Source organism: Lissotriton vulgaris, chromosome 3_2, assembly GCF_964263255.1.
Source record: "Lissotriton vulgaris chromosome 3_2, aLisVul1.2, whole genome shotgun sequence".
NCBI lineage: Eukaryota > Metazoa > Chordata > Amphibia > Caudata > Salamandridae > Lissotriton > Lissotriton vulgaris.
This window is the reverse complement of record NC_141690.1, coordinates 60,369,912-60,397,114: the sequence shown is the minus strand read 5'-3', so window position 1 is coordinate 60,397,114 and position 27,203 is coordinate 60,369,912. Positions and strand designations below refer to the sequence as shown.

Genomic DNA, 27,203 nt, shown 5'->3' with positions numbered 1-27,203 from the left:
GCTACTGTGGGGCGACCGCCCGACAAGAATAGCACATGTGAAGCTCAATAAGAGCTGGTATGAAGAGGGGATAGCCCTGCCTAACCTGCAAATGTACTACTGGGCATCACAATTGAAGGTTATCAACCACTGGCTGCATGTCTCCCAGGACGATCCGGCCTACCTGGCAGATAGACAGCAGTTAGGCCCACACAATTTACTAGCACCACTAAATAATAAGGGACTGGCGGCGAAGCTAATTGGACCCACAAAACACACGGTGGCACTGTGGCACAAGGCACTGTTGAAACTTAAATGGGGGGGGGGGGGTGTCATCAGGAAACCCACCCCTCTATGGGACACTAAGGCATTGGGCCTCCTGCGGCAGTATAGGGGGTTCACGCAGCGGACCCCCATCCCCCATGCGCCTTGAGACCCTCCGGGTGAGTAGCGCGCTATACAAATGCTTTGATTGATTGATTGATTGGGATAACATAGGCATTTCAACGGTGGGGGACCTATGGACGGATGGCGGGGTGATCCCCTTCTCTCAGCTGCAACAACACTACAATTTAGGCCCAAATGAAACTTACAGGTACATAAAAATTAGGCATGCACTTTTAGCAGCAATACCGGTGGGCACAGAAGTTCCCGAGTCCTCCCCTATGGAAGACCGGCTACTCACTGACTTTATGCACCAAAGCGCCACTTAGCTTACATACTGCAAGTTGATAAATAACTTACCTAACCCCACGAACAAACTGCGCAAGAAATGGGTGGATGAATTAGGGGATATGGACGAAACGGACTGGAACGCGGCGTTAGCGTCCCCAACAGAAGTGGGCATCTCAGCTCGATTCAGACTGGTGCAGCTTAAAATATTGCACTGCATATACTATACAAGGACCACACTCCACAAGCTCCATAGAGCGGACCAACCTTTCTGTCTCCGTGGATGTGGGGATGCCCGAATATACAGGAATACTGGAGGCAAGTGATGCGCACCATCTCCCGAACACTGGAGGTCTCCCTTCCACCAGACCCCCGTACATGCTTATTAAATATATGGGTCCCAAACGACCTCTCGCGCCAGGGGCAGCTGTGGGCCATTGTGGGTATCATGGTTGCCAAGAGAGATATAGCTCAGAGGTGGGGGACGGTGGATTCCCCCGCTTTAACGCAGTGGTGTAAGAACATGGACATGTTAATGGTGACAGAGAGGGGGTGTACAAGTCAAGGGCGAATCCCCGAAAATGGGAGAAAGTGTGGCAGCCCTGGAATAGTTATTGTGGGGATATTTGTGAGTCCCTGTTGGAAGATGACATTGATGGCTCCGACGAAGAGGCGGAGGAGGGCGGAAGTGCATAGTTTTCGAGGGCAATAGTGCTGCAGGGCACGGCAGGATGGTGGGGTTGTCAGTTAAAGCCGATTCCCAATCCTGGTGACAGGGGGGCTGGAATGATTGAATGTTTATGTCTATGCCAGTGATGAAACGTTGTTGCCGCCACTACACTTCCGGTGCGACTGCTTTCTTAACTAATGAATAACTTGGTTTAGTTTTGATTTTCATAAAATACAAAAGCAAGAAGTCAGATGATTTTGATTGATACAGAATACACGACTGACAGGCATCCTTTTATAACGCCGCCGGACATGATGTTGTCGGCTGAAGGGCTGTGTATACTGTATGTGCTTATCTGTTCCAATGAAGCGGCCGGCCTCAGGGTTGTAGGCGTACTGCTGTGTATTCCTGTTTTTCTGCAAATAAAGGTCTTGCAAAAAAAAAAAAAGCACTTTTAATTGTGTTGTAGGGCTGCCTGAATGATCCATGACTGATTATTAAAGGGAACAAAGATAGAAAAGTCATATTACAAATGAGTTTATACTTTTTTATTTAAAACCCTATTTAGCCAAGATCAGATCTTTGCAGGCTCTTTAAACAACACATGGCTAGCATTTTTCTTTTGGCAACCCTAATTTATATTCCTTTTCATGAAATGCATCCTCACACAACGACAAAGGAATAGGTAGAGTGGGGGGCAGGTGGTACTGGAACTAGAAAAAAACTAAGCCTCGGTAACCAGTTTACAAAGGTATGCACATATGCAAATGGTCTTTGAAGACCTGTAAAAAAATCTCAGGCGTGCCGGAGATGAGACTCCAGACACTGCCCAGCTGAGCCGCTAGCAGCCTGGGCTGGGACACAGAACGGGAGGGCTGAAGCTCTTTCAGCCCAATGGGCGTTGCACGCCTCACTTAAACTATACAAACATTAGAAATTCTAAAGTTACAGTTATAACTTACTAGGTTGTGTACCTCCATACACAGTCTTTTCGCATCCCTCGCCATACTACATTATCTATAACTCACCCCTTCTCCATGCACTGTATTACACAATTTATACCATGTGAAATCATAGCATTCATAACAACACTTCTCAAATTACATCATTTGTGAGAAAACAGTGCCTGGCATGCATATATATATATTATTATTTCCCAGGCACCAGTCAGGAGAAATGCATTTCTCTTGAAAATTATGCTTTTGTCGATATGAATTTTATGGTTGGGAATGAACAGTTTTTATTTTGTTTATAGAAGATTATAAAGTTTTACATTACAAAGGTTGTTGAAAATAGGGAAACACATCTGAGTTATTTGCCACCAGACTATCTATTCTGACGACAGAAGAATGTAACATAATTCCATCTGTTTGCCTTCTGGTTTTAAAGGTTTTAATTAATCTCCGCAACCCAAATTATGACAGCAGCGATCAGCCAAGCTTCAGCAGCCACCTTGGTTTAATTCAGATTCCACTTCAAGTGAAAGACATTCCCGAATTGGTGAGTAAATACACTTAGATACATATTAGCAGAAGGGATTAATTCACACAAGTGTTGTTTTGACAGTTCTACTAACAGTGGTATGGAAATATTTAGCTAAAAAAAGAAAAGCAGATTTACTCATTCGAAATATTTATATTGTATTTTAGCTTATTTAATATTCGAAAAAAATGTTTGCTAGTAAGTGTTAGAATTTATGTGACTACACTTTATTAGCATTTGGGTTGCAAAGAGTCTGGAACGTGCTCTCTAGGCCTGTTAGACAGTCGGCGATTTAAATGAAAATGTACCAATGTGGTGTGTTTTTTTTTTTGCATTGTTAGGGGCTGGAAAGTCATTTCAATCTGTAGTTTGGGTTTGTCGGAATGACACGTTAAGACTCTAAGAAGTAGGATGCCATATTCAGTACTTGTAAACCTGGAAACGATACTTTTTTAATAATATGTCCTGTGATGCAAATGCAGAAATGTTAAACAATGAAGAGAAATCGTTGAAATTACATCTTAAATATTTTTTAAATGTCACTGAACTAACAAGCAATCGCCAAGCCAATAGATATGTCTTTAACATGTATGCGGTGGATCAACGAGAGAGCATAGGGTTCCACGGGCAAAAAATGGTATTCATTCTGTTATCAGATTTATTCAAATCTGGTTTACAATTCACTGTCTGCAGAAGATTGTATACTAGATTTGAATCCTCTTCCTGCCTTCGTTTTAATGTTACTATTTCTCTGTTTAATATCAGCCGTTTGGTTGAATTCTTGACTTCATATATTTGAGTCCTTGACTTGATATAATAGCAGGTGACCATCTCCAGTTAAAGCCCCACAGGCTACCTCTTACTACAGCAAGGTAGACACATCATTGGTAGAGGTGGAGGAAATAATGTACTGTACAAAAATCAAGGTGCTTGAAACAGTCCTGGCTGCATAAATATGTGAACACCGTTATCGCCATGCACTTGACAGCTACGAACACTGGCTTGCTCCTTGCAACCACTGACACTGCATTTGCGACCACAGAGCTCAGAGGTGGCGAAATCAGTGTCAAGAACCAACAGTCATCAGAGCTCTGCCCTTCCCATTTTTTATTATAGCAATAGTGAATACCAGTCGATTATTTACTATTCCTGTAATAAAAAATGGAGCACAATAAGAGCTGGAATGGGATCTTCGCTGGCAGCTGAGGTGAGTGCAAAATTATTTTAAATGAATTCTGTGTGCATGCTTGCGGGTGAGAGTATGTTTTTTAGAGAGAGCTTGTGTATGTGTGATTATGTATGTCTGAGTGTGTAAGCCTATGTGTGTGACAGAAAGTGAGTAAGAGACATTGACCCGTAGTGAATGAGAGTTAGTGAGGTTTAGTGGTAGTAAGTATGAGTAAGAGAGAGTGAGAATTGGTTAATGGAAGATATATTATAAGTGAGTGAAAATGAAACTGTAAGTGACAGTAAGAGTGAATGTGACTGAGTGAGATGTGAGTCAGTCAGTGAGAATAAATGAGCCAGCGAGAGATTGAGGGAGTTGAAATAGAGTGAGTGATAAAGTATGAGTGAGTCAGAATATGAATGACTGTGAATGAGGCGTGAGAGTATAGTAAATGCGTAGAGTGAGTGACATTGAATGAGTGCAAGTGATTGAGGATGAGAGAAAGTGAGTAGGTTTTGGCATAAAGGGCACCCATTGTAAAGTACTGATTCAGTCGCTTTGGTCAGTAGCTACAAAGCAGGGAAGCATTATGCCCCAGCACTTTCAAGGATCCTAATATAGGTGTTATCAAAAATAGACGTTTGCTGTGCTGAGTGGATTAAAAACGGATCTTTCTGACTGGGGGTGAATGTTTGCATTGTTAAGCATCCCCTCCAACATTTGTTCTTTCTGCTTTTGTCACCCTAAGTGGGAAGGGTATGCCCAGGCGTGGGCCCCGTGCTCACTGTACCACTGGATTCGAGTTAGCCTGGCTAATATGGGTTGATACGCTGGATGCTTGTTTCCAGTCCAGGACGTGGCAGTTTGGGCTGAGCTGTTTCCATGAGGAGCAGGGTCAATACTGATTTACGTACGGCTGGGTCTAAACGGGGGTGACGTGCTGAGCAAAGAAACCGTGGATTAAACCCAGATCTTTGTGCCTGGGGGTGAATGTTTGCATTGTTCAGCATTGTTCAGCATTCTGTCCATTTTTGTTTGTGCTGTTATATTAATCATGCAATTATTATGGAACTTCAGCGATGTCAATTGTTATGATGTCATGAGTGTTAAGGTCAAGTGGCATGACTTCCTGGGGAGGATGAGGGTCAACCATCATATGATGGTCACCTACTGTGATGTCATTAGGAGTAAAAGGTGTGTGATGTCCCATCAGCTACCTCTGGAATTTTGTTGAATCGATGTACATGCTTGTGCCCCAGCACTTGCTTTGCCGTATCTTACTTACCAACCTGTTGAAAGGCAACTTTGACTCTGCTGTTTTAAAACTGAAACCCAGGGGAGACAGAGCCTTCTCTGTCCAAGAGCCAGGGAAACTCGATCCCAGAACCTACAATGTAACCTTCTTTAATTTAGAAAACCGATACCGTCACACCTGTTCGACGATTCTGACATTAATACCAGCTCCAAGAGACCCTTATTGATTATGTATGTTATATTGATCGTACAGACTTTGTGATTTTAAAAGACTTGACACCCATTGCTGCGGAAACTGGGGATTTCCAATCTTTGTAGCTATAGGTTAGTATGAAGTGATTTGCGGTTTACTAGCCTAATGGCTTATGCTATTTGAAAGTACTGTTAAATCAGAAGAATTACCTGGCGATATGTAATGTCACATCCCTTGAATTGCCATGTTTGGGTTGGTTTAGATCAACAAATCACACTGTTAACGATATCAACAGCTGTACTCACTGATTGTTACTGACCAGCACTACAGCTATTGTGTCGTTCTGATATTGGACACCAAGCCAGTTTACTGCATGGGGTTGACAACTCGTCCGCACTGGAAGTGATGTGCATAATGCATTTATAGGCGCCACCCTAGTGTGCTGACCTCAGTTCCTTATTTTCAGATTCTTCATCACGGATCCGGATCAGACTCTCCTTAATCATTTTTTGCCTGACTTCGACCATTTTGTCGACAACTAGTGTGCCTTTTTTGCTACTATTTGTTACAATGTCATCAAAAAAGCCCAAACCATGTTGAGCCCCTCATCAACAGATGTCAGTGACAAACCCCCACTTGCTTAGTCTGCAGTGAATGGAGTTCAAGACAATGAACCGGGAGGCCATCCAAGAGTGGGCCATGAAGCTTTTGGCTGCTCGTCGGGCGTTTCCATGCCTCTCCAGCTCCTGTTCACTTGGTAAGGGCTCGGACCACTCCCAAAGTCACTTGTGTCAGTCCTCGTTCCACTCCAGGACTTCTTGTGTTGAATCCCACAGGAAGTTGAAGCACTCTTCAACTTCTCAACTTCACTCACATTCTTCAGATCACGAGACAGAACAGTGCCGCAAAGTCCAACCTCCGCTCGTAGGTGGTCCCTGTGCAGCTGGTATCTGAAACTGGGTCCGCTCCATGCTTCCCTGAATTTCCCAGAACTGGAGGGACCACCTCCCAACTCTGAAAGTTTTAGGAGGCCATGAGCCTCATTTGTGGGTGGTCAAACTCCTTTAAAGCACCTTTGGGTCTCATGAGTTTGGAAGAGCTTTCACTGGAGCTCTGCCGGCGAGTTCGCTCTCGGCGGCAGTTGACCCCTTAGGATTCATCGGTAGATCAGGATCGGCTGTTGCGAATTTGTGACCTTCTCTGGGGACTGTTCCAGAGGCCCCATTCCCAATGCTGTTGACGCCCATCTGTGGCATTGACCTCGTCGTGATTCCTGACCCCGATACTCAGCCAGACTGGCATTGCACAACATTGCTTCTGGCTCCGACCAGGTCCATACTGTCTGCATTGTAGACAGAGCCCTACTACACTGAGGGGCTCACTGAGGAACACAAATATAGGGGATGTGAGGATCCCTATTCCTACACTGACCCCCTAGCAGAGTTAATGGCCGATGACAACTGGTAAGATGACCTGGCTGACACAGTGGTGACAGATGCGTCACTCCTGGGCTGGGTCAACCAACTGGGAGAAGTGAAGATCAGAAGACTGTATTCTTCGGGGGAGTCTCAGCTGCACATCAATCTGTTGGAACTGAAAGCAATCTGACAGGCACTGGAAGCCTTTCTTCCTTCAGTCAGGAGAAGGCTAGTACAGGTGTTCACGGACAACACCACCGTCATGTGGTAATGCAACAAACAGGGAGTGCTGGGGTCATGGACCCTTTGTTAGGAGGCCTTGTGTTTCTGGACCTGGCTGGAACGTCAGGGCATTTCCCTGATTGTTCAGCACCTGGCGGGCTCTCTGAATGCAAGAGTGGATAAGCTCATCTGCTGTTGCATTTTGATCCAGAGGTGGTGCCAGGTCTCTTCCAAGATTAAGGAGAGCCCTGGTTAGATCTATTCGCCACTGCGAGAATTCACAATGTCAGCACTACTGCCGATCGCTTGGAGGGTCATTTCGGCTCGAGTGGAGCTCCTATATGCCCATCTGTTCATACCGCTCCTGTCCAGAGTTCTCAAGAAGATGAAGAATGACCAGGCTCAAGTCAACCTAGTGACTCTGGAGTGGGCACGGAGAGTATGGTAACCTGAACTCCTTAGCATGAGCATCTGTCCACTTGTCAAGTTGCCCCCTTAGGAGCATCTCCTGTCACAGCAACAGGGCAGGGTACTGTACCTAAACCTGTCCACTCTCCACCTTCATGCATGGAGATTGAACAGTGACAGTTGAGGGTGTTTGGTCTCCATCCTGAAGTGTGTGATGTCATTCTGGCAACCAGGCTTCCCCACTAAGACTATTTACGCCTGCATATAAGACTAGTTTGTGGCTTGGTGTATATGTAAACTGGATGATACTCTGTCTGTACCCTTGTCTGAAGTTCTCTTGTTTGTTCTCTGCCTGGTCCAACAAGTCTTTCCTTTGGACCGAGTCTACAGTTGCCGGACCAGTCTTCCCTGTTCAAGTCACCTATGGTGACTATATCCCTTAAAGGTTTACAGCATCTGTGTTTTCTTATGCCCTTCATTATGCCCCTTTGAGACATGAATTTAGTTTACGTGTGTGTGTGGGTTCCTCTCCTAACTCTTAAAACTATCTTGTTTGTGGTGATAACATCTCCCAAGAGGGATAGCGAGTTATACGACCTCTCCGTTAACCCGCGCTGCACATTATTTTTCCCAGACATTTTAGTTCTAAGGACTCAGGCATGCTTTTTACTTAATGTTGTGACACCTTTTCATGTCAGGCAAAACATCACCCTGCCTACATTTTTTCCCCCACCTCATCCTTCAAAAAAAATGGGGAGACTCCATTGCCTGGATTACAAATGAGTCATATCCTTCTGTATTGATTGCACCAAAGATTTCTGGTTGCGCAATCAACCCTTTGTTGGATTTGCAGGGAGAAAGAAAGGAAAGGGGATTCAAAAGAGAACTGTTAGAAAGTCATGTTTTTGCCCTGTTCACCCCAATTTTTACTGTATGATACTGGCGGTAACTCACTCTGACTGTACCTTGGGCTCTGTTATCTAGGCCCAGGGCCAGTGCAATCTTTAAAAAGGTACATGTAATAGAGTACACTTTCAATTGGCAATGACAGACCCTATAAGTCCCTAGTAGATAATAGGGCCAGGAAGTGCAATCTACTTATAAGTCCATAGTATATATTAGGACATGGGTGTTTAGAGGCCCAGCATATGTTTTGCACTTGCATGTGTGCACTGCTCAGTGCCTGCTGTCATTTTAAAGGCTGCCTGGCTTTTCAGACTGTCTTTAAAAGTAAATTGTGTGCAAACTCGACTTCGCTGGCATGGGCAACTTATGTTCATGTTATTTTATGTTTACATATTAGGCACCATAACAACAAACCTCTCCCAATGAGTTAATTAATATATAGGTTGTACATCATACATTAGTAATATCATCATTGTCCCACAGACAGTATTTTTCATATTTTATTTGATCAAAAACCTTTTTATATATATATATATATTTATATATATATATATATATATATATTACCTACTGGCTATCGCCAGTAGGTATATATAGTTAGAATTTTTTCCCTATGGGACTTTTGAAAATTCTATGTCTAATAACTTTGGCGTTTGTGGACGGAATCGGCTGAAATTTTCAGGAAAATGGCACATTTTGTTTCTGAGCAGCCCCTGAAAATTTGGTGGGGTTTCGTCAAGGGGGGGCTGAGAAAAAAGGGGGGTCCCAAAACGCGTTTTTCCCATTCATTTTTCCATAGGGCGGTTGGACTCACTTTTAGCTCGAACGGCTGAATGGATTTGCACGAAACTTGGCAAAATTGTAGGGACTGTTAGCCCGATGTGCCTTTGCTAGGTCTCAATATATGTGCTCCAGTAGTTTTTGAGAAATTAACGTTCAAACCAAGATATATATCTGTAACAGCGCTCTGGGCAGCGATCCGGTCCGCTTACTTTTCGCTTATCGGAACTTTGCGCGCAGAAAGCTGATTGGCTCTCCGGTGTCTGTCAACATTCTAAACAGTCCGGAGCGGACGCCATCTTGTCTCTCGGTAGGATCGAGAGAGAAGAAGAGGTGGAAAACGAAGGGGGAATTTAATGAAAGGGGGCAAGGTATCCCCCTCTTGACCCCCTAGGAATGTTGTTGGGGTTATTAAAGGGTCCCGTGGGGAAAATAAAAAAAAAATGATTTTTCACGGTAGAAGCGCGGCCGCGAACTGGTAGCGAAACGGGAATTCGCCATTTTGTGCTTCGTAAATTAAATTACTAGTTATAAGTGGGTGCGGGAGACGTATCCTAATCCCCTATGTTTCCTGAGGGTGGGTGAGGAGGCTGATATATGTTGATACATCTCTTCCAGCGGCTGTGCGTGAGCTTTTTTTTTTTTTTTGCTGCGTGACAGTCCGGAGCGGCCGCCATCTTGTCTCTCGGTAGGATCGAGAGAGAAGAAAAGGTGAAAAACTAAGGGGGAATTTAATGAAAGGGGGCAAGGTATCCCCCTCTTGACCCCCTAGGAATGTTGTTGGGGTTATTAAAGGGTCCCGTGGGGAAAATAAAAAAAAAATGATTTTTCACGGTAGAAGCGCTTCACGGGCCGCGAACTGGGCCGCAAACTGGTAGCGAAACGGGAATTCGCCATTTTGTGCTTCGTTAATTAAAGTACTAGGTATAAGGGGGTGCGGGAGACATATCCTAATCCCCTATGTTTCCTGAGGGTGGCTGAGGAGGCTGATATATGTTGATATATCTCTTCCAGCGGCTGCGCCATCTTGCCTTTTTTCGAATGCCACAATTTTGTCGTGCACGGCAGCCATTTTAGATGCCAGGCTGGTCCCAGGCTATCACCTACCCCTGCGGATGTAGTTTATGGCCCCAGCTGTAGAGAATTCAGACATGCCAATCCTCCTGATTCAGGCGTGTGAGTACTGATTTCAGTGCTAGTCTCCCGCCTCCCGATTTCTGCAAGCAAAAACCCGGGGGCATATTACGAACAACTAGCGATAATTTTTGTCTATAACTTGTTTAGAGACAAAAATTATCGCCGCACATCGGCGATTTTTATCGCAGATAAACCTTGCTATTATCGCAGAAAAGTCAGCGATATTCATGTATTATCGACCTAATGCTCTTAGCCATGTTATCCACCTCCCATTGGATAACATGGCTAAGAACTGCTCAGGGCAGGTGTTAGATTTTGGAGATATTCGCGCTTAGCGCGAATATCTCCAAAAGTTGGTAATAGAAGGTAGCGATGTTAGGGACTGTTTCCAGTCGCTAACATCTTGGCACGCCACTTTGCATGTCATTAGTGATAAGTATCACTGACATGCAAAGCCGGGCCCAAGATGGTCGCTATCTCCTTTTAGGTGTCACTAACTGGTGTTAGCGACAGCTTGATAATAGGGAAATAATTTTATCTCCGCTTTCATGGTTTTTAAAGCCAAAAAAGCGGAGATAAACCCCCTTGATAATATGCCCCACGATTCCTTGGGGGTTTCAGCTGACAGGGCTTGGTATTGTGTTACATGGTAATTTTTCCATGAAACGTCAGAGGGTCGATGTAGGGGTTCTAGAAGAGGTGATAAACCATTTAAGCCTCATGAACAAGCGCATGGTCTTTTAAAGATTTGTGAAGTACTCGGGGCGGCGGTGTGTGTGTGCCCTCTTTCAGGAGCGGGCGGGGGGGCACTGCCAGCAACTTGCCAGGTCAGGTAGTGTTCAACACGTGCATCACCCTTTCTCTGCCTGCTATTGCGCTCCATGCTTCGGAAAGGTAAGAAAAAGAACGTGCATTTGAGTTTGAAATGTCCGATCCTGCAGCAGCACACTTCCAAAGCCCACACATGACAATAACCCGATTCAAGGCCCCATTCACCCGTTTTTCAAAAAATAGATAACACTCCAACAAATTAAGGTTATAAAACTTTATTAACTTTTAACGATAATGAACAGAACAAAAACTAAAAACATTTAAACATTTATTAACACAAAAAGCAACAATGGTTAGAAGCTGTCTTTTGTGCGAATAGTCCCAAGGCAGCACAACGTGCAGAGTTCTGGACGGCACCCAGGTGATGTCGCCTGGGTGCCGCACTGGTTTAGGGATCCTACAATGCTGCTCCGAAAATTGGCGTGGGGCGTCCCGGGTGGGGCGGGGGGAGGCCTCGTCAGTAGCGGTCTGTTGTGCGAATAGTCCCAAGGCAGCACAACGTGCAGAGTTCTGGACGGCACCCAGGTGATGTCGCCTGGGTGCCGCACTGGTTTAGGGATCCTACAATGCAGCACAGAAAAACAGCGTGGGGCGTCCCGGGTGGTGCGGGGGGAGGCCTCGTCAGTAGCGGTCTGTGTCCAGTGTCACATGGCTGACACAACATGTACGACAGGCACCCAGGTGATGTCCAGTAAACTGCCGCACTGGTTTTGGTATCCTACAATGCTGCTCCGAAAATTGGCGTGCGGCGGCCCGGGGGGGGGGGGGGGGAGGCGGCGTGAACGGGCCTCCCCAGGTGGCGGCCATCTAGCTGAGTTGCGCTCGCTCTTGCGGCCACAGCGTCTCGCTCACCATGTTGTGGAGTTGCTCCCACTCTTGCAGTGCAGCGATAGGCGGCTGCCACATGGCTGTCAAAATGGCGGACGGCTCTTCGGTTTTGGGCCTGGTCCACTGAAATGGCCCTGGGACACCTTGGAAGTCGGACGCTTGCCTGCTAGGGCTTGGGCTCCATTCTCGAAAAGCGTCCCCTCAGCCGTGAAGATTGTATAAAAGTCTTGGGGGCCCCCGACTCCCGCAGGCTTCCGGTGGGGAGCGGCTGACATGATTGCTCGCGGAATGACCACGACGGAGCCAAGAGATGGTGGTGCTCTCATGCTGACGCCAGCTTCAGTCTGAATGATCCAGAAACAAGGTGGGGCTTTCATCGTTTGGGAAAAAAAAATGTTCTAAACCAATGAAAAGTGTTATTTTTAGGTCATATGACCAAGCCTTCCATCTTTAGGAAACCAAAAGTAAAATGAACCAATGAAAAGTTTTATAAACAAGTCACATGACCTGTTATGCGACATAGGGCTACAAAAAGCGTAGAAAATCCGTTGGCACGTGAGGCGGCGTCAGTAGCGGACCGATGTGCGAATAGGCCGAAGGCAGCACAACGCGCCGAGATCCGGATGGCACCGAGGTGGTGTCCAGCAAATTGCCGCACTGGTGTGGCCATCCTACAATGCTGCGCCGAAAGACGGCGTGTCCAGCTGAATTGCGGTCACTGTTGCGGTACAGTGACTCGAACGCGCCGAGATCCGGATGGCGCCGAGGTGGTGTCCAGCAAATTGCCGTACTGGTGTGGCCATCCTACAATGCTGCGCCGAAAGACGGCGTGTTCAGCTGAGTTCCGGTCACTCTTCCGGCACAGTGACTCGAACGCGCTGAGATCCGGATGGCACCGAGGTGGTGTCCAGCAAGTGGCTGCACTGGTGTGGCCATCCTACAATGCTGCGCCGGAAGTCGGCGTGGGGTGCCCCGTTGGCTTATGAGGTGATGTCAGTAGTGGACTGATGTGTGAATAGGTCGGAACCAGCACAAGGCGCCAAGATCCGAATGGCAAGTCCTGGATGTTGAGTGCCTCAGTTAAGATTTCTGAGCAGTGCTTGTAGAACTGTCTGAAGCTTATTTGCACCTGCTGCAGCTTCACTAGGTCCGGCGGAACTTGTTGCCTTTTCCTTTCTGCTTCTTTTCCTACAATGCGTTTCTTCTGAAGACACGACCAGGTCCCTGAATGTGTGCAGGGGGACGCTATTGAATGAATGAACGCGCCGAGATCTGGATGGCACCGAGGTGGTGTCCAGCAAATTGCCGCACTGGTGTGGCCATCATACAATGCTGCGCCGAAAGTCGGCGTGGGGTGCCCCGTTGGTTTATGAGGTGATGTCAGTAGCGGACCGATGTGTGAATAGGTCGGAACCAGCACAAGGCGCCCTGCACTGTTGAGCCTTTTTCAATGTCTGTTTTTTGTTCTTTCCCCTCCATCAAAAACAAAACAAAAATACAAGGCGCCAAGATCCGAATGGCAAGTCCTGGATGTTGAGTGCCTCAGTTGAGAGTTCTGAGCAGTGCTTGTAAGACTGTCTGAAGCTTATTTGCACCTGCTGCAGCTTCACTAGGTCCGGCGGAACTTTTTTCCTTTTCCTTTCTGCTTCTTTTCCTACAATGCGTTTCATCTGAAGACACGACCAGGTCCCTGAATGTGTGCAGGGGGACGCTATTGATTGAATGAAAATGGCGGCTTGACACAAAGCTGACTCAAGCGTTACTGTTGGTGCTATACAGACAAAAATTGGTTTTCAGTTTGTACATTCTTCAGGTTTTTTTTTCCATCCAAGTCTGATTGAGAGTTTGTAGAAAAATGGCTTCAGATTTTCCACATACTACTCTTCAACATTCTTCCTAAATGTAACAATGTGAAACTCACTAGGAGAACGGCTGTTTCTGTTTCCTTTCAAAATGCTGCCACCAATATTTTCTGAATGGAAGACACCATCTTGTAACATAAAGGGCCGAAAGGGGTTCTGGTCTGGCCGATGGTTGGTGGAGACATTTTGACTATATCTTGGACCTGCCCGGCCTCGCCCAAAATGGCGCCGGTATAAATGGGACTCATAACTCTTTGCCCGCAAATGTATATCTAGAAAATGTTATTGTAAGTGGCCCTGTCGTATTTTAATTACAAAATGTACGTCCACCGATTCCGCAACTGTTAGACACCTTTGTTCTTGTCACCTAATGGCCCGCTCGTTACGTTCTTCTACAGTGTAAATGTCTCCTCATCATATACGATTTGAGTTTGCTCCGTGGCCGGCCCACGTGGTTATAGGCCCGTATTTGTATACTGACATTTTCACAATAAAGGTTTTTAAAACAAAACACGGTAGTAGTATTTTCATTTGTAAAGTTTTTACTTTTAGTGACTGTTTTCGAATCAGTAAAAGGCAAGTGAAATAAAGCAGTCCAATTACATGACGGATAAAAGGTATAATATGTAGGAACGCAGTAAAGATAAATGGTCAAGGGCAGTTGTGTTTTTCATGTCTGCAACATAAAGTGATCGATAAGAATCTGATAATCAGGCGTATCGGCGACTAAGACAGCAGGCCGAATCTCTTTTACTCAACGGCTCCGTCATGGAAGGAAGAAACGCCCTTTTTCTCGAAAAAGGAATATATTTTACTTGCAAGACAGTTGTAAATTTTCCGGGAAAGTACATTAGCCTGGAATATTATAACATATGTTTGAAAAAAAAATATTGTTCGAAAATAATAAAAAGCGTAATTTTTAGGTCATATGACCAAGCTTTTCATCATTAAATTAACAAAAGTAAAATGAACCAATGAAAAGTTTTATTAACAAGTCACATGACCTGTTATGCTTACGTTACGCGCTGCGCGCCGCGCCTCGGATCACTTCCGGGTGCGCTAACGCGGCGTGTCATAAAACGCATTACGCGACAACGTAGGTCAGGAATATAGTCTAAATGTCTCCACCAACCAGCGTTCAGAACACAACCCCTTTCAGCAGTCCAAAAAGTTCTGTTAAATGACAACAGAGGGGACAGGCAACAAGAACCATCAGTCAAAGAGGGGAGGGCAAGTTCTTCTCTTCCTGGTCATGTTGGGGCGCTACCGGAACTGATCGAATTGGTAGTCTACAGTGTTTCTGGATGTTTCAGACTAAAGCTGGCGTCAGCATGAGACCACTACCATCTCGTAGCTCCGTCGTGGCCATTCCACGAGCAATCATGGCAGCCGCTCCCCACCAGAAGCCTGCGGGAGTCGGAGGCCCCCAAGACTTTTGTAGAATCTTCACGGCTGAGGGGACGCTTTTCGAGAATGGGACCCAAGCCCTAGCAGACAAGCGTCCGAGTTCCAAGGTGTCCCAGGGCCATTTTAGTGGACCAGGCCCAAAACCGAAGAGCCGGCCGCCATTTTGAGAGTCCTGTGGCAGCCGCCTATCGCTGCACCGCAAGAGCGGGCGCATCTCAACTACATGGTGAGCGAGACGCTGTAGTCGCAAGAGCGGGCGGAAAACAGCTGAATGGCGGAAGAGGCACAGTGTAGCAAAAGCGGGCGGAATGGCAACTAAAACGATAAAGGGGCGCCTCACTACAGCTTGTCTTCAGGTCAAACGGATTGTGGGACAAGGTCCAGAATTGAAGAGTCATCAAAAGGCAAAAAGTACCGCCGGACCCCGGGAGCCGGCCGCCTATGTCGGGGGCGATCTCAGGCTACACCAGTGCTATAAGACTTGGGGAGGGTGTCGGAGCCAAGCGTCTTCTCCGAGTCCATGGCCATCACAGCGCCCCTCAGGGGCCTCCGTCAAGCTGTTTAGGAAGGTAACATATCACATTGTTTTCTAATGCAGTCAGGTCCACAAACGACACTCACTTACTTTGAGAATAGTGAAGCTGCAGTAGGTGGAAATAAGCTTCAGACAGTGTTACAAGCGCTGCTCAGAACTCTTAACTATGGCACCCAACATCTAGAACTTATGCTATTTGAGAATGGTAGTGACATCGAAGCATCTCAGGGACCAAAACCATTAACGTACTTTCACGTATGAAAATCTTACTTGGGGAGGGGGCAGGAGCGAAGCGCCCCCTCCCAGTCAGCGCCACCACACCGTATGTTGAAAATCTGAAGCCATCGTTCTACAAAGTCAACCAAACTTGGATTGAAAAATCTAGAAAAATGTACAAACTGAAAACCAGTTTTGGTCTGCATAGCATCAGTAACAACGCTTGAGTCAGCTTTGTGTCAAGCCGCCATTTTGATTCAACAAAGCACAGGCATTGAAAAAGGCTGAAATTCAGAACTCTAAACTATGGCACCCAACATCCAGGAGCTTGCTATCCGGATCTTGGAGCCTTGTGCTGTTTTCGATCTATTCACACATCGGTCCACTACTGACATCATCTTATAAACCAACGTTATGTAAATAGTTTTTTAATAAAATGTTTTACCCTGTTTCTTTGCTGGTGTGTTGTCTATATTTTTAATATTTGCATAGGGTTTGTCATTATTTTGTGCGGGATGGGTGATGGAGCCGAGCTGTCTTGCAGCCCTCATGGTGTGGAGCTCAGTTCATCTCACTATTTTCGTATTTCTCAAGAAGGGTTGTTCCTAATATTTCTATTTTAGCGAGGTCAAAAAGAGATCCAATTAGTGGCCTACTGATTTTGCTCGATTACTTTTATTTTTTTACACGATTTTTCACTATCTGCAAAGACTAAACAGAGTATTGCGACTTTGTGCTTGTTTGTAAATAGAGAATGATCCAAAGAGAACCAATTCTAAAACAGTAAATGCTTGGACAACAATCAATCAAATGGAGAGACAAGGAGGTACGACGGATTACAACGGGGGTAAAGGCCTGCGTTAACTACCCTTCTGTATCTGCAAAGAGAGAGTACTACTAAGGCAAAAGAGGGGAGGGGGGGGGGCAGCGTTCAAAGCACATCAGCGTGCATAAATACGAAAATGTTTTTATCTATCACGTACTTGACATTTTAAAGCTTTTCATATTTGCTATTAAAAAACCAATGAAATTCACAGAAAAAACCATAGGTTATAGTGGATATATAGTTAGGAATTTGCATTTACAAAACCTTGAAAATTCAATGAAAAAACCATAGGTTATAGGCCATATATAGTTAGGAATTAGCATTTACAAAACCTTATTTTACTCGCATAAAACCATTGAAATTCCATATATAGTTAGCTAACTATAAGCGCTAACTATATATCGCGCACCCGCAATCCACTGCTGATGATGTCACATATTACATCATTCATGACATGGTCAGTGACATCACTGATGACATCACTGATGACATCTCAAATGACATCACTGATGACAACTCAAATGATATCAATGATGACATCTCAAATGACATCACTGATGACATCACTGATGACAACTCAAATGACATCACTGATGACATCTCATTTGTCATCACTGATCACATCACTCATGTGATAATACAATGAACCTCTTCAGACTCTAATATAACCTTACATACACTCAGTATAAACAGACACTCACAGACTGTCACTCATCCATGGAGTTACTCACACACCTAGTCAGTCATGCAAAGAATCAATCACACCTCCATTTCCTCAACTATACAGTTATACACATCTTACTTATTCAAACATATAATAACACATATTTACTCTCTTATATAATCCCTGATACAAGCTCACAGTGATCGATACAGCCACTCACACATTCACTGGGTCTTATGTTCAGTTATTTATATATCTCAACTCTCACATGTATTGTGTTTTACATACGTACTTACTTGCACATGTAGCAATGAGAAATCCATTCACTCACCAACACACCCATGCACAGTCAACCGCCCATATAGCTGTTTCCACATGCACTCTTGAACTCATACTCCTAGTGAATCAACTGCTTACACATCTATGCACAGAGTCACGCACCTCCCAGCCACCCACACACACACTCAGCCTCCCATTCAAATATTTGGGCAACCAATCAATAACCCATATGGCCACTCTTATAGCTACTGATCAACACATGCAGCAGCTTACACAACAACAAACATACTGATGCACGAATTAAGACAGTTTAGTCACTAACCCATGTACTCAGTGAGACACATTTAATCACTCACTCATACAGTCAGTCATGCACCTACTAAATTCTTCATCCAGACACTTATACATCCACTCATTCTTCAATATGTGAAACATATTTAAACTTTACAGACACATACAATCACTGGTTGTTTTGATCAGTGATGTCATCAGTGATGTCACTGACCATGTCATGAATGATGTAATATGTGACATCATCAGCAGTGGATTGCGGGTGCGCGATATATAGTTAGCGCTTATAGTTAGCTAACTATATATGGAATTTCAATGGTTTTATGCGAGTAAAATAAGGTTTTGTAAATGCTAATTCCTAACTATATATGGCCTATAACCTATGGTTTTTTCATTGAATATATATATATATATATATATATATATATATATATATATATAAATAAATTCATTTGTATAATAATTCATTACTATACACAGGTTCAAATGGAACAGCCCCACCACAACATTACACAACATCTACAAAGACAATATGACACCACATACCATACACATACCAAACATTCCATACAAAGCTAAATAAAGGACAAAAATACATCCAACAAACCATCAACAAAGGAATAACAAAATATGCATTTCAAAATTCATAAAAAAACAAACAAACAGCGCTGATGGATGTTTCGGAGTGGAAGTTTAACCAACAAATCCTTCATCAGGACGCAGAAGGTACAGTTCATAAGGTGGTCAGGTACCCTCCATAGATCATGAATATATATTTACAAAGTGGTATAGGGGGCTCTTTATCACAATTTATTCATGTGTATCAACATAATCTGTGGGCGACAATGGAAAAACATATATAAATATGTTAAAATGACCAATTCATTTAGGAGTTGTGGTGAAGGTGAATTAGAAACAGACTGAATTGAGAAAGTGAAAATAGGACAGTCTACATAGATGAATCCCAGTGTCAAAGGAAGTCATTGTGCATTACGACACCAATACTGAACGTCAGATAGATATAGAGATAGGACAAAAAGCCATATACAAGAAAGATACAGAGAACCATATCTCGTGGTGACAGTCACAGTTACTAATAAAGTAAGGAGAGAACGCAAAGTGCCAAGCATAGGACTGAAAATGGATTTCACGATCCTATAAAAAACCAAATCAGATGGCACGGTCAAGCAGAAGAAGAGACCTTGTACTAGGTCAAAAGTCAGGATAACTTCATGATTGTCAGAAGTACATTGAAATGTGAAAATGGCTGGCTGAAAAATAGAACAAACATAATACCTACTCAGTATGGAGTGCCTACAGCTTCTAATTAAACACTGGTTTTCCATAGGTGTCCCAGGGGTCGGGTGCCATGTAACTATAAGCAGGGACCTTATAAAATATGTTTTATATTGCCCTGGAATGCTGCCCATTTCATTTTTCCCCACTGTAGATACTTAGATCCATAGGCTAACATTACAATATTTTATTTACATAACTATTGCTAGGAAAGGAGTTAAACATATCATTCAAGGACTTCAAAGATTGGTATTGATGAAGTCAACAACTTGCCACTGTTTAATTGAGCATAACTAGTACAAAAAAGAAGGTATTGAAGGTTCTCTTCTGATGGAGCCTGCTCTGAAGCTGAGGATGATGTGTCCTGCAGAGGGAGCTCAAAGAGAGAGCAGGTCAGTAAGGAATACCAGGAATACCTACCCCCACATCCTGGGCCCCAGCCAGATGGCAGGCTTAGGACAGGAATTGGCTGAGGTCAGGGGGAGGAGAGATAATGGAAATGAGCCACACTGTGGGTTGGTTTACCTAGCTCTTACTACTCTGGAGAGGAATCACCCATGTTGGATTTTGGAAGTGCAGTGCTTTGTGGGACAAGAAGATGCCACGCTTTGGAGAAAGTTATCATGCTTTTGGGTGGCAGTCAGCATCTCATTGGACAGAGGTGCCGCCCTGCTTGTTGCCCCAGAACAATTAATAAATATGCAAGAGCTGCGTAGTCTCTCAGATCTGCTGCCTGAAACTACAAGAAAAAGAAGGACAGCTCTGCTGGAATTCATATCTGCACTCAAAGGCATGCACTCTGAATGACTGCACCTGCTGCACAGTCTGGCACTACAGCCATGGAAACCCTGCCTTGCTTTAAGAAGGATTAGGGAGTATACTCCATGTAAGCTACAGTTTTACAGAGCACATCTGCCTCATCTCCACCAAGAGGTCCTCATCCTCCAGTGTACTTTTAAGGATTTGGCGAAATGCACTGTAGAAATTGTAGTTCAGATACTCAGAGGCCACCAGATTTTTTGACTGCTGTTTTAGATACTTTGAACCTAGAAGGAGGTCTTCAGAGAGTACCTCCTGAAGTTTGGAAAACTTTCATGAAAAAAAACCGACCCGACGTCAGCTCTAGCCGACTATCTTTAACCTCAGCACAGTCAGGATTTCAGGTTCGTCCAGCTGAAAGCTCCGGAGCTCCAAACTTCAAGGATTTGATCGGGTTCTCACAGAAAGTCAAGCCGGCGAACCCTCACCGAAACCGGCCTGCTGTGGGGGTCGAGCGACGTTGGAAGAAAAAGCTCCAGGAAAGTTTATAATTGTGAAGGTAAACTTTTGACCAGGGCCTCCGCTTAGTGTATCTGACCAGGGTTCCATTGCAGGCACCATCAAACTTTGACTTTGTCCTGGTCAAGCATGACCAGATTTCCCAGAGCGGCGTAAGCACTATAAAGTTGTTAACCTTTATAAATGTATATCTCCAGTTCCTCACATTTTTTTTTGTCATTTTGGTGTCTATTTGTTCATAAAAATATTACATATTTTTATAAATTAGTGTAGACTTCTGTGTGTTGTGTCTTACTTATTTGACTTGTTGGTGTTTTTAAATGCTTTACTCTACTATCTCCTAAGGTAGGCCTGACTGCTCGTTGTCAGCTAGCAAGTGTGTTGAGCAAGGGGATAATTTACTGAGACCTTTACTTGACCCTAAACCGTGTTAGTGGCTGTAATACTAGTGGTAGGTGCATACTTATCCCTACCAATAACCCACTTTCCAACAAGAACCTTCTCTCAATGAATCAACCTCAGTATGAAGATCTGCAATGCAAAGGCCAAGAAACAGCCCCCTGAGAGCTCTACTAGAACTACAGCTGCAACCACTGCATTAGCTAGAGGAGTCCCCATCTTGGACATCTCTCAGGTACCTACTTAGGAATCACTGCACATGTTTGCCAAACACTACTGCCTCGACATTTAGGTCCGGCTTAATGGGTTCTTTGACTGTTTGGAACCCCAGGACTACATAGCCAGAAACAATCCACAAACCCACCTCCGGAGAGAGATATTGCTTTGGCATCTCTATTCAAAGGTAAGGAGGAATCTGTGGCTATAAGGCTGTATCAAACGAACAAGTTAATTACCTTTGGTAACGCTTTATCTGGTAGAGATTCCTTACTGGCCCTTCCATCCTCCTCGTTATGCGGACTGTATTCATAAATTAAGAGATCCTTTTTTACCTAATTTTTGGCACACTGGTCATCATTTCTCAGCTTGACTCCATGCTTCTGGAAAAATTCTCAAGATTTGACGTCACTGCGCTAGGGTTGTGCCCATATAGACACCGTGCATGTCGCTTACGGTGGCAACAACCCCACTGACACCACGTGAAGCCGAACAACACCACCTACCGGCGTGCAAGCAAATTGCTCAAAAGGTACCAGATCCAGTCTGATGCCTGGGAATATACTAAGGTTAGGACTCTGCAGGCAGATAGAGTCTCTATCAGATAAAGCTTTACCAAAGGTAAGTAACTTATACATTTTGTTTTCACCATGAGCAACAAAAATATTTTAGGAAAGTATTTCTGATGCTGCTGTAACTGTATATTATGCTTATTAATATTATAGACTTCACAGAATGCATTCATTTAATTGTTATAGATTCCTGCCTGTAATGGCACAGACAAGCTAAAAATGATGGAATACACCCTAAATAATTACCAGTGGTTTAGTATGATGGAAGCATTTCAGCCAGATCACTTAAGTGCTTTGTGTCTCTATTTTGGAGACGGAATTTACAAGGTTATTATGTTTATTTCCCTAAAGCGTTTTATGAGGAACAAAGGTTCTTTGGTTATTCGTTTTGGGGATAAATTTGCAGATGGTCCCTGTTTCTTTTAATGTTGCGCTCATATTTCCTTTTCAGAAGGAGTACTTCAGTGAATTGGACCTAAACAGTGGACAGCTGGGTATTGATGATTCTACACATGTCCCTCCAGGTTTGTTTGAACGGAATTAGTATAAGAAAAGCAATGAACACGCTAGGTTCTCATTTTATTTATTACAATTTTTTCATTTCAGATTATCTAGTTTCAATATTTATACTTACCGTGTTTCTTGATAACGATTTTCGGTACTCTTGGAATTAAAGAAAAATGCTTTATTTTTTATCAATTCATATCTTAGATGAGCTTTTCTTTGACTTATAAGTCTAGCATAGAGCCCTACACTCCACACACTTCCTGACTGGAAGCACTATAGGGAGAGAGCACACACTCAGACTGTTTCCTTTCAGATGAAAATTGGGTCTATGGCAGCATTTTCAGAGACCTAGGGTCAGATGTATCAACATAAGGAATTGTGATTTCCAAATTGTGATTCTTACCGAATCGCCGTTTGGAAATCTCAATTCCTGTGGTAGGGCAATATTACTTTTAAAATAATGATTTCTAGTAGGTTGCATATCGGCTTACCTCAAGAATATTAAGGAGTTAGGTTGCAATTTGCGACCCACTAGGAATCGCAGCCGGCACAGTGATGGTGGTCTGCTGTAGTCAGCAGACTACTATGCCTGTGATTGATTTTTAATAAAGAGATCTCTTTTTTTTAATGCAGTCAGTTTTACTTAAAGAAAAACAAGATGTGTTTCAAAAAAGAAAATTAAATGTTTGTTTCATTTTCTAAAATCAATCAGTGGTCTGTGGGACCATTGCTGCCTCTTAAAAAATATTTTGTATAATATTCTCAAAGGTGAAGAAGTCCCATGAGGACCTCTTCCAATTTGCAAATAGGTTACTACAAATTTTGAGTGGGTGTTAAAGTATTGCTGTTTTGCAACCAGAATTCTGGTGTAAACCATTAATACATACCACTGTGATTCAGTATTTGGAAGGGACACTATAAACACACCTCTTTCAAATTACTGAATCAACATTGGGTCACACATGAGAAATTGTGATTCGGCAACAAGTAACCGAATCCAAATTTGACTTTTGTACATTGAAAAAAGCTTTTTGTAGTTGCAACGGCCCAGTTCTGCGAATCTGGCTGTTTGTGACCTCCAAAAAGTATTATACAACTGAACTCTAGTGCCTGATGTACGTAAATGTGGTTGCAAAAAACTGGTTGCCACCCGTGACCAGTATTTGTGCAGCCACTAAGCTATTTTGCGAAGCAATCTGTGTTGTAATAGGTTTGATATAGCAAAAGGGTTCGGAGTTTGTTGATCTCTGAACTACCTCATTACTAAACAGTTCTCTTGGTGTGTATTTCTGAAAGAAGGTCTGAGTTATTTCTTGTTGTAAGAGGACCAAACAAAGATCAAACACAGCATTAATGTTTAGGAGCAAGTGCCCTCACACCTCAATTGTTGGCACGCTTCATCATTACGCATATGCTCCTCGCACGGCTGGCGCTGCAATGCCGAACAAGCCCTTCAATGGGACTCTTTGCTGTAGTTCTTTTTAATCAGCCTAAAACTCCAAATTCATGTACCTAGGATGTATGCAGAGTAAATAGGCCAAAGAGATGGGTGAAGGAAAACTAAAACTATCAAAACAAAACCCTTAATATCTTATTTAATCATTGGGGTTTTTAATTGGGATTAAAAACAATGGTAATCTTGAGGAAATAATGTTCCATAAAATCTAAACTGAGTCTACATGTTTATCACCTTTCGTAGTCCCTAAATGGATCAGTGACAATTTGCCAGGACCTGTATCTAATGGCTAATATACATGTAGGGCTCGATCTAGCTCAGGTAATACTCAAGAGATGCCGTATGGTGGACCCACACCTGGCATCAGAAAAATAGGGAAGCTACAGTTAACCATTATCTTAAGGGTGCTTGTGTAGTTATGTTGTAGAACCTAAATTACAGAAAAAAAGAACAAGACACACAACGTGTAACATACATATATTCAATTTTGATGCCAAGCACTGAGCTTCTCTTAGACATGTCATGCTGATGCTCACAATCTCAGGTCATATATGTTGCTCGCTTTTCCCTTTTCACATTTAAAAAAAGCATTTAGCATTCAGAAAACCATGCCTCATTTGGTGAATGTGGTGGTCGTTTTGTTAGGGCATGGACAAAGTTTCACCATGACTCAGAGTGAGTCTGGCCTGTTGATACACACAGAGAGAAACTCTAGTTTAGTTTACTTTAATGCCAGTCCATCATCGATCTCTGATTAAACTGTAAATTTGACAAAACGCAGAAGTTCCTCTCTTAATGATAATTCCACATTTGAAATATGTTTCACATGCATTGTCAGAACTACACTGGCTTCCCATTAGGAAGCGAGTAGCCTTCAAGGCACTATACACTTCTCACAAATCTTTTCATGACATAGGTCCTGACTACCTTAAGAGGAAATTAAAATGGTACACACCTAGGGGAGGTCTTTGATCAGTCTCCTCTAGAACCGTGGAAACACCAAAATTATACAAAGCTTCTTGGGGCGGCAGAAGCTTCATTTCCTCTACTTGCAAACTTTGGAACAAAATACCCCTGCATCTCAAAGCCCACTCCAATTTAATTTGTTTAGGAAAAGAACTTAAAACCTGGCTTTTTTCATTTATGTTGCCCAATTAGTTTTATAAACGGCCATGTCTAGCAGACACCAGTACCAAGAAGCCTATGGGCAATCGGCGCACCATAAAAAATATCAGCATCAATACCTGTATGAAAAAGTGCTAGCCTTGGAAAATGTTATCAGGAGACAGGCACTGCCTGCAGCAACAACTGTATTTGAATCACGTATTTCTCTCAAGAAAGGTCCTTGCTTTTTGCCTACCTGTCTTTGGGCTCCTGCTGTCGCAGACTGTCCTAAAGTAGTCCAAAACCACAATCTAATTTCAAAGGACCAGACACTAAATCACATCTTTGTCTCGATTTGGACTAGAAAGGTGGGAGTGCGTCCCACAAGTTATTCAGCAACATTGTTCATCAGGGGAAGAAATAAGGCTTTGAGCTGCTACAACCAGGACTGAGGACCAAGTTCTGCACCCAGGAAGCCAAAGACACTTTCCCTGTACCTGATGCACCAGCCTTCTGCCTGCCTGCAAAGACCAGTGTGCCTTGTGAGGAGAAGAAGAGAGCCTGTAGGGATTGAGACCCAGCTTGGATCCTGGTGAGAGGAGGGACCAGTGTTGTGAGAGAGCTGTCGGCTCTCTTACGGAAATCACTAACCCATGTTAAAAGTTTGGGTGAAGTTGCTGGCTTGTGCGCTGTACAACTGACATTGCTGGGGCTATGTCCCCAGTATGACCAGCAGAGGGGTTTGAAGTCAAGATCAGAAGCGGACCTGCAGCATTGCACAGACCTATTCCAGACACATGCCAATTGTGTCTCCTAATGCACTTTCCAGAGATTCCCTCAATAAGCTCACCATTTTTTATTTCTAGGATACTACTGTCACTAATTTCAGGAGTAAGTTGTGAAGTGGTGACCCAAGTAAATGACAAACGACATCATGTAAGTGAAACCATTTGGAAACTGGTATTTATTATAGATCTCACATCAGGTAAACCCAACCAGCTGAAGAGTGGTATTTAATAAATACCTCAGCCATACCAGTACAGAGCAACTCAAACTCAACATTCTCATGTTTAGAAGCTTGGCTCACCAAGTTCTAGAATGTATAATGTAATGAAGAATAGTACCATAGAGAGATACCATTCCTTTCCTTTCGTTAAAATAGAAATTGAAAATAATCAACTTAGTAACCAAAATAAACGTGTAAGAGCACTCGACATTCTGTATTTATTATTCCACATACATTTAATTTATCGTTCTGAGATTTGTTCCTGAAACTGTTTGGGATTAAATTGCATGCTGCTGTGAGTGCTGTGTTGTCGGGCAGCAACCATGGGCTCTGACCCAGTTCAGTAGTAATCAGAGCTGCCAGGTCAGTGCTTCCATATTGCTCACACAGTTGTCACTTCTTACTGTTAGATTGAGAGATTTAGACTTGTACTCTAACAGTGCGCACCAAGCACAGCGCCCTGCTTTGTGACTGCCACATGGTGAAAGAGCCGTCTCTTGTATAAACACGACTGATGCATGGTGCTTACTGCTACTGTTTCGCAGTTATCAAATCTTTATCAATAGCCACATCTTTGGTAATCACGTTATGATCTGCCCGGAGGCTGTTCGCCGTGTGTCGCAGCTGGTGCATTAACCCACAGACTTTTACTATCTCGTGCTACAGGGTTTACGTTTTCTTGTGCTTTGCCGTTAGGGCAGACAGCACAAGTTGCCCAATGTTGTTTCTTGAGGGACTGTTTTCAAAGCTCTTGCTGTCACTTAGATAGGGCACCCCCACAGTCATCTACAGTCTAAGATGTATGTGAAAGATGTAAGGGGTCTGCACTGAGGGTCTTTAGGCGAAGGAGTCCTTCAATCCAGCAATCTCCGTCATCCCCAGCTTTCCCTCTGAGCCTCCTCCATACAACGGTACCCCCGCAGTTCTCGCGTCTCCTTCCTGCAGCACATTATTCAAAACACCCCCTTCCACTACCTCAGAAGTTGGTTTCGGGATATCAACGCCATGACTACACAGTTACTGTGGGGAGGTGGGAAGTCTTGCTGAGCTATCACCGTTGCTGCATTCCGTCCTTCAACGGCGGCCAGTGCATGACAGACCTGTACCTATACTATCTACCCTCCCAGCTGTTGGAAAATGAGGCAGCATCTGTAAGGCCTGCACAAATAACAAAACTACATTTTTCCTTCACTGGGAACCAAACACCCAATTGTAGCGCCTGACTCTCAGAGGGTAGCGTTTCAGAGCAGTCTGAGGCGTACTCAAGAGAGGTGGTGTGGGCTAGTAATCGCCATTTACAGGTGTGCAAAAATAACACTCAATAATTGATTGTCCAGTCTG

At 43.8% G+C, this 27,203-nt stretch overlaps 1 protein-coding gene across 2 annotated transcripts in view; it reads left to right on the top strand.

The window, feature by feature from the left end:
• The window catches only part of TBC1D19 (TBC1 domain family member 19), a 989,099-nt gene that overhangs the window by 419,698 nt on the left and 542,198 nt on the right, over window positions 1-27,203 (top strand). For both annotated transcript variants that reach the window (XM_086964506.1, XM_086964505.1), the window contains exons 8-9: window positions 2,711-2,821; window positions 22,241-22,313. In XM_086964506.1, coding sequence (XP_086820632.1) covers window positions 2,711-2,821; window positions 22,241-22,313 — 184 coding nt within the window. The remainder of the gene's footprint in view (window positions 1-2,710; window positions 2,822-22,240; window positions 22,314-27,203) is intronic.